Source organism: Chelon labrosus (genome assembly GCF_963514085.1).
Source record: "Chelon labrosus genome assembly, chromosome: 2".
Classification (NCBI taxonomy): Eukaryota; Metazoa; Chordata; class Actinopteri; order Mugiliformes; family Mugilidae; genus Chelon; species Chelon labrosus.
In genome coordinates this window covers 6,332,511-6,340,385 of record NC_140338.1, presented here as the reverse complement: position 1 = coordinate 6,340,385, position 7,875 = coordinate 6,332,511, and the positions used below count along the sequence as shown (strand labels likewise).

General features: G+C 44.9%; 1 protein-coding gene across 1 annotated transcript; it reads left to right on the top strand.

The window, feature by feature from the left end:
* The first annotated feature begins 4,525 nt into the window (after window positions 1–4,525).
* ier2b (immediate early response 2b) lies at window positions 4,526–6,283 on the top strand. The gene has a single exon (XM_084570042.1). The coding sequence runs from the start codon at window positions 4,828–4,830 to the stop codon at window positions 5,386–5,388; it is 561 nt and encodes a 186-aa protein (XP_084426168.1). The 5' UTR covers window positions 4,526–4,827; the 3' UTR covers window positions 5,389–6,283.
* Window positions 6,284–7,875: the final 1,592 nt, after the last annotated feature.

Here is a 7,875-nt window from a genome sequence, read left to right as displayed (position 1 = left end):
CCGTTGAGTTCACCTGCTTATCACTTACTATGTATTTAAAAAAATAAATGAATAAAACTGCTTTCTGACTGCTCATCGAATTTGATGAGACAGTTGATCACAGGTGTCAAATGTACGGCCAAAAGCGAACTGCCCGAGGGTCTAATCTGGCCCGCAGCATGAATTTGCAAACTGAGATAATTACATAGAATGCTTCAGTTTTTGGAGCCTGTCCCAGCTGTCATCGGGCGAAAGGCGGGGTACACCCTGGACAGGTCACCAGTCTATCACAGGGAGAGACAGACAACCATTCACACTCACACCTACGGCCAATTTAGAATCACCAGTTAACCTAACCAGCATGTCTTTGGACGGTGGGAGGAAGCTGGAGTACCTGGAGAGAACCCACGCAGACACAGGGAGAACATGCAAACTCCAGAACCTTCTTGCTGTGAGGCATCAGTGCTATGAAAATAACAGCTATCCCTAATTTGTCGACTGCTTTAGTAAGACAAGTGGACAGAACACGACGCTGAGACTGCAGGACTAAACAGCAGACAGCAATGCGCCCAAATTGCACATACACTGCCTGGCCAAAAGAAAAAAGGTCACACACTCTAATATTTCGCCTTTAGCTTTGATTGCAGCACGTATTTGCTGTGGCATTGTTTCAATAAACTTCTCCAATGTCACCAGATTTATTTCCATCCAGTGTTTCATTCATTTTTCACCAAGATCTTGTATTGATGATGGGAGAGTCTGACCACTGCACAAAGCCTTCTCCAGCACATCCCAAAGATTCTCAATGGGGTTAAGATCTGGACTCTGTGGTGGCCAATCCTTGTGTGAAAATGATGTCTCATGCTCCCTGAACCACTCTTTCACACTTTGAGCCTCATGAATCCTGACATTGTCATCTTGGAATATGCCCGTGAACATCAGGGAAGAAAAAAATCCATTAATGGAATAACCTGGTCATTCAGTATATTCAGGTAGTCAGCTGACCTCATTCTTTGGGCAACATAATGTTGCTGAACCTAGACCTGAGCAACTGCAGCAACCCCAGATCATAGCACTGCCCCCACAGGCTTGTACAGTAGACACTAGGCATGATGGGTGCATCACTTCATCTGCCTCTCTTCTTACCCTGATGGTTCTCCACTATCCTTGCAGTTTTTAATAATGCGTTGGACAGTTCTTAACCCAGTTTTAGTAGTTCCTATAATCTCCTTAGATGTTTTCTCTGCTTGATGCATGCCAATGATTTGACCATTCTCAAACAGACTAACATCTTTTCTCCTTTTGTGTCTTTCAACATGGTTGTTTAAGAAATGAGAAGCTACTCATTGCATCAGTTGAAAGATGAGAAATTTCATTTTTTTTTTAAAGGATAGTTTATTAAACATTCTTCTAATTTACTTGTTCTTCTTTGCACTAAAAGCAAACGGAAAACCTTCGAAATCCCCTGAACACATGCCTTTAATAAGAATGATTATTGTACAGTGTTCATTGTGGCAACCGTTTCCATGCTTTCCAGGTTGTATATGTGATATTTTGGCAACTGGGTCATCTCCGAGGGCCTACCAACCACTGTTTAAACTACAGAGAGAAATAGTGCACGGTGAAAAAGCAAAGCCGGCCCCACCCTCTCCTCTACACACACACACACACACACACACACAGAGAAACACTTCCACCGCCCAGTTGGCCTAAGGCAGAGGCAGCGTAAGTATAACCACACATAACACTGTCACCATAGCGACCGGTCGGGCACAGACCTGAAGTGAAGTCATGTTTGGTTTGTTTTCTTTGCTTAAGAACCGCTCGGCTTATAGAGGCGCTCATCGGTGTCAGGAGCAAAGCTGGTCTGATTCAAACTGGAAACACATGCAGCGCAGCAACAGATGGGTTCATGTGTCCCCTGCCTCTCCTTTAAACATAATGAGAGAGCAAGTGCAAGACAGATCATTTTCCTTTTTCATCATATCTTTTCATTTTGGTGCAAGTGCGAGATTATATTTGTAAGCAAATTACGTTTAATGTGAGGTTTAAAATTACCTTCCTGCATTATCTGTGGCTCTTAAACTGTAATGCTAAATGAATTGCATAACTGTAAAACATTCTCACAGGTAAGACAGCTGGCATCCAGCGCTCCAGCTTTTGTGTCTGTCTGATGTGCACGTCAAACATGCGGTGATTGGGAGTGGTGTCCATGGTTACGGCTTGCGTGTTTTACAGCGCCGTGGCACAATTTCAGAGCCGTGACGCCCAGCGCTGCTGATAACCGCTGCAGATGAGTCGTTGAATTAATGGTTATACAACAGTGGCCTGATCAGTACAAAGTCAAAACCTGCAGAAGAAAAAATATTTTCCTTGTGGACACTGACATGTAGGCTAGTGTATTGTTTTAGGCACTAACTCTAACCCTAACCCTTTGTGCAGTGTAAGATAAGATAAGATAATAAAGTTTAACTGAAGTTTTCTGTATCTAAGGTAATCCTTTAATTCTTTCCACAGAGGGGGGAATTTGCAGTAATATATAGTCACAGTGACAGTGCACAAGACAAGGAAGAGTGAACATTAAACAAAACTAGCAAATTAAATACAACAGTACTTATAAAAACAGGGATAGATGAAAATTTAAGGCTAATTGTTGCACATCTCCAGTTTTTCTTTTCCTGCTCGTCAATAAACCACCGTGAAAAAAAAAAAACGACAAAGCAAATGTCACGCAGACCAGTGTGCATGTTTATACCCGGACTGTTCTCCAACGGACTCATCCATCTCTGACCTGGAGTTGTGCGTTTCCTGTGGACCTCCATACTACATCTGTTGTCGTGGTCTCGTCAACCTGCCCAGTCTTTCCAACCTGCCCATGATTCCTCTTACATTCTCAAACCGTCATGTAACATCAGCAGCTATGTGCTGTATTTGTATCACCATCAGATTCTACATGTACGCTTGTAGTCAGATGGATGTTTACCTCGTTTCTCCTGCTGTTCTCTTCTCTCTCTTTTTCTGCCTCTACCTGGCCGGCCTTAGGCAGATGGGTCCCTCCATATGAGCTTAAGGTTCTGCTCAAGGTTTCTACCTGTTAAAAGGGAGTTTTTCTTTGCCACCGTCGCCTTTGGGCTCGCTCTGGAGGTTTCAGACCGGATTTTGTAAAGCGCCTTGAGACAATTTGTACTGTTATTGACACTATATAAATAAAACTTGAATTGAATTGAGCTCTGTTCCCTCTATTTCTTGCACATTTGTTCATATGCAAATTCTGCACTTTTTTTTGCGTATACCATTTTATTTTACTAGATTTTTACTTATATTTAAGTTTATTTTGCAGTTGTTTTTGCACAAATGTCACTTTAAACTTCCACTTTTGTCCCTTTGTGGATCAATAAAGTCTAATGTCTGAGTCTTATATACTTTGGTTCAATTCACGGAAAGAGCCTTTTGCAGCCTTTTTTCTTTTTTTTTCTTGCATTTCATTTAGATTAATATATTCCCAGCGGGACTTGAAAGCACCATCACCGTGCAAAGAGACTGGCAGACTCCTGCCTCCGCCGCTGCTGTTTGACCTCAGCCGTGCCGCTGCTTAGTAACGTTATTTACACCGGTGACAACTCCATATATGGAGAACAGATGACGCCACCGCCGCTGTGCGCTTCCTCGAGCCCGAGCTCACACAGAGAGAGAGAGAGAGAGAGAGAGAGAGAGAGAAGGGGGGGACGGGGTTGCGGTTGCGCGTTCCCGACATAGTTTTCCACTGTGCGCGTCCTCAGGGGCCTTTTACTACCGGATGAGCCATATATGGAGGAAGCTGGAGCGTGTGAGTGAATGACGTTGCATACGTGTGTTTATATGTGTGTGTGTGTGGACGAGGGTAAAAAGGGGGGAGGAGCTAACTCATGAGAAACGGGACAAGACGCGTTTCCTTCTCCTACGTAAATTCTGCGAACTACTGGTTGGGGCTTTTTTTTTTTTTTTTTTTTACCATACTGTAAACACTGACTGTCATAATCTCACGCTGCTGAACTGGTTTCATATTTCGCTCTCTTTAAAATGCTCTCCACTAAAACACTTCCTCAAACAAAGAGAGGGTTGAATATCAAAACAAACAAAATAAAAAATAAAAGAAAAACATACAAAATCTTTTATTCAGCTGAATCCTTACTAGTATTTTATATAAATAACTATATAAATGTGTTTCTTTGTTTTAAACTTTACGTATTCGTATGTATTTTTTAATAAAACTGGTTTATCTATGAATATTAATATATATTAATATGATAATATGTTAATTAAAAATAAAGAAACATAAAAAAAGAAAGCAAAACTGGCGTCTTCAACTCGTTTTTCTGACAGGAAACGAAAATGAGGAAGAGAAAATAAAAGATAAACGAGACTCGGTGGACAACAGTAACGAGAAATGACTCGCAGCAGCAGAAGAAGCAGAAATTTAAAATATAAAGGAGATTAAGTGTGAGAAAATAAACGGTAGACGGAACAGATGGTGTGTGTGAGTGTGTGTGAGCGTGTGAATGTGTGCGTGTGTGTGTGTGTGCGCGCTCTGCAGCTACAGCTACAGCAGGTGTGGGCGGCGCCTGTTTGTCACTTACTGAGGAATGAAGTCCACATTACGTCAGAGAGGAAATAAAACGCCACCCTGCTACTCACATACTCTCATTTCTCCGTGAACAACAACTGGCGACCAGCTGAAGTCTGGGTGAGCTAGATCTCAAACTAGAAACTTAAGTTAAACTCAGGACAGGGGGGAGAAAGAAAAAAAAAACCTGCCGCCTTTGGTGAAAGTGCCAAAAACAATCGTGCGCAATTACGCATAAAAAGACAATGAGTGCCACAGCAACAGCAATGGAAGTGAACGTCGAAGCCAGGCGGATCCTGGCGGTGTCGATAAGCAAGCTGTATGCCTCCAGGACCCAGAGAGGGGGGCTGAGGCTCCACCGGAGCCTCCTGCTCTCCCTGGTCATGAGGTCCGCCCGGGACATCTATCACTCTTCCCGGGAGAGCGAATTGCTGAGCGGCGCGCAGTCGGCGCCGGAGGAGCCCATGGACACCGGCTCCAGCCCAGGGGAACAAACCCGGCTGCCGGAGCCTGAGCCCGAGCCCCAGCCGGCATTGAACTCTGCCGAGATGGCGCCAGAGGAGCCGGATGATACGGAGGACGAGTGTGATAGCGAGATCGCAGAGGACAAAGAGAACTTGAGCCCGGCGAGGCAGTCCAGGAAACGCCGGGGCAAGGCGTCGGCGGCGCCTGACTTCCTTCCCAGCAAGAGGGCGAGGCTGGAGCCCGGGGAAGAGAGGTATGCGGCCGTACTGGGCAGCTGTCGCGCTGGGGCAGGGGAGTCCCTGACTACTTTGTCACTAAATCGGGTTATACCTGCCTTCTGAACAGATGGAGGGAGAAAATAGCCTCCAATGGGACTTTGCGAGCGGAGTGATTCTCAACTCCTGTTAACCTATGAGGGTCTGATCCCTTTGCGCACCAAGGAGCTGACCTACATCAGCAATCCTGGGACAGAGGGATTACCGGGGCCATGGTGCGAGCTCTCCGGTCAATCTCGGTGTGCCTGCTGGGCTGGTAAAGCCCCTCCGGAGAGAACAACAAGCGAGGAGGAAGAAGTAGAAGAAACAGGCCAAAGGGACTTACAGGCTGGAAAGTTTGAGGAAGACACTAAAGAGGAACTGGTCGCGTTGCTTTTTTGTTTCCTGGTGATTCACCTCGAGTTAAATGAGTCCAAACAAGTGACTGCTGCTGACTCAAAGAGTGTGTATGCGTGAATCAGCACTGAGAGGGGTTGTGAGTCAGTCAGCGTTGAGGAGTGAAGTGGTGAACGCTGGCCCGCAGACCAGCACCCAGACACGCAAAAACCAGAACTTCAGGGAATTTCCTGCCTTTGTACCCAGATATGAGACTCTGAGAACACTGAGAGGGGAAGGATGGCTGAGGCCACAGACACACACACACACACACAGACAACCAACTGCTGCTGTGGACTTTGATAAATCGATACTACTGCTTGGGGACTGTCCTACATACTGCATTCACATGGTGCTTTGGGAAAAAAAAAAAGAGTGTACAGATGGGTTTTTGGAAGCCTGTTAATCTCAAGTTTCTGTGTTTTTAATGTCAGTGAAATGGTTGTGATCATGTCTGACCTGTGAAATGATATTACCTCACGTTTCAAGCTGCTTTCTGACTTTGATTTTTATGATCGAGACGAAGCTGTACATGTTTGTAATAAACACGTTGAAAGTGTAATGAAGTTGTCCTGGATTCTATTTTTATTTATCCATTTAAACAAAAGAATAAATCTCTTTAGGAGATCGTTAAAGCCTCTGAGTGTACACACACACACACACACACACTCTCTTTCTAAATCGAGGCCTGCTGGTCTACATTAGGCCGCGGTTCACGGGGTCAATCCTTTTTATAAGAGGGAGGAGGCTGGTACGGCCCAGCAGCGCCTGTCTGGCTCGCTGCCGTTAATCTCATGCTCAACAGCGAGACACACATGAGCACCTACCGTTTCCTGTGGATTGTGACAGAGGCCTGAATCACTTCCTTCCCTCCCAACATGACCTGACACCGATCCGGAGGGTGGGATATTTAAAAGAAAAAAAGAGAAAGAGTTTCGCAACAACACAGCAGCAGCAGCAGCAGCAGAAGCAGCTACGGGGGCTAAACGCCGCTGCTGCATAATGCAGAGAGCAGCAGGTAGTGTTTACAGCCCCGAGGGCTTTGGCGGCGACTTCCTGCCAGCTGCGTGGAGTCTTAACTACACCCTGAAAGTCGGTTATAGTGGCGATCAGGTTGTTCCGGTTTGCTCGGGTTATCGTCACTTGTTCCTGTAAATACCAGCACGTGTCAGTTTTCTTTTTCCCAACATAAAAGAGCAACACGAAAGAAGGAAAAGTGACGGGAAGGCGAAGAAATGAGAAATGTTGGCCTCACATGTGGGATTGTTTTGATTTCACAACATCCCACTACAGTTTTCATTCCCCCCAGTCCCTCGTAGTAATAACACTTTACTTGCCTAACTAGTTAGACGTGGAAACATGGACTCTTTACAAAGTCTGACTAAGAAAAACGAGGGTCAAGACGACCAGCAGCGCTCCAAACAAACCAAGCGGCCTTGTACACACTGCAAACAAAAAAAAGAAGCTGATTATTCTCCCCTCATGTGACGAGCTTCCTGTTGACAGGACCCGGGAGGCGACGGCCGATCAGATATGGCAGCAAATGGTCATAGGAAGGTTGTTGAAACGATGACTTCATTAGTTGGACTTTGGTTTTTGCCTGCCTGCTCATAGGACAGCATGAAGTCACCGCCGCTGAACACAAACAAATTTTTATTTGGGACTTCCCGCAGTGATGACCACATCATGAGTGTTATGTGTTCAACCTGCGGAAAGTTGTACGGGTTTCACACAAACATTGAAGAAAACTAATCACTCCCGTCTTATCATCAGCCGGCAGGGTTTGCTCGGTCGTCATGGCGATCTGTTAACAGTTGTTTCCAGTTATAAATCTAATCACTAAACTTTTTATGTCTTTACAACGCCGCTTCGGTCTTTTATTACGGGCTATGCTTTGCGGTATGTGCAATTTACATATTTACATATATCCGTATGATTTTAAAGTAAGTAAAGTATTTTTGTTACTGATTAAGGGTCCAATTTATAATTTGACCTTTAAAATGTCAGTTTTTTTTAGGAAAGAGCTGAACCCAGAAAGTATTTCTTAGCCTTATTTCATACGTGTCAAACATACGGCCCGGGGGCCAAAACCGGCCCGCCAGAGGGTCTAATCTGGCCTGCAGGATGAATTCGCGATTGCAAAAATTACATTTAGGACATTAACTGCAATTTTTCCAA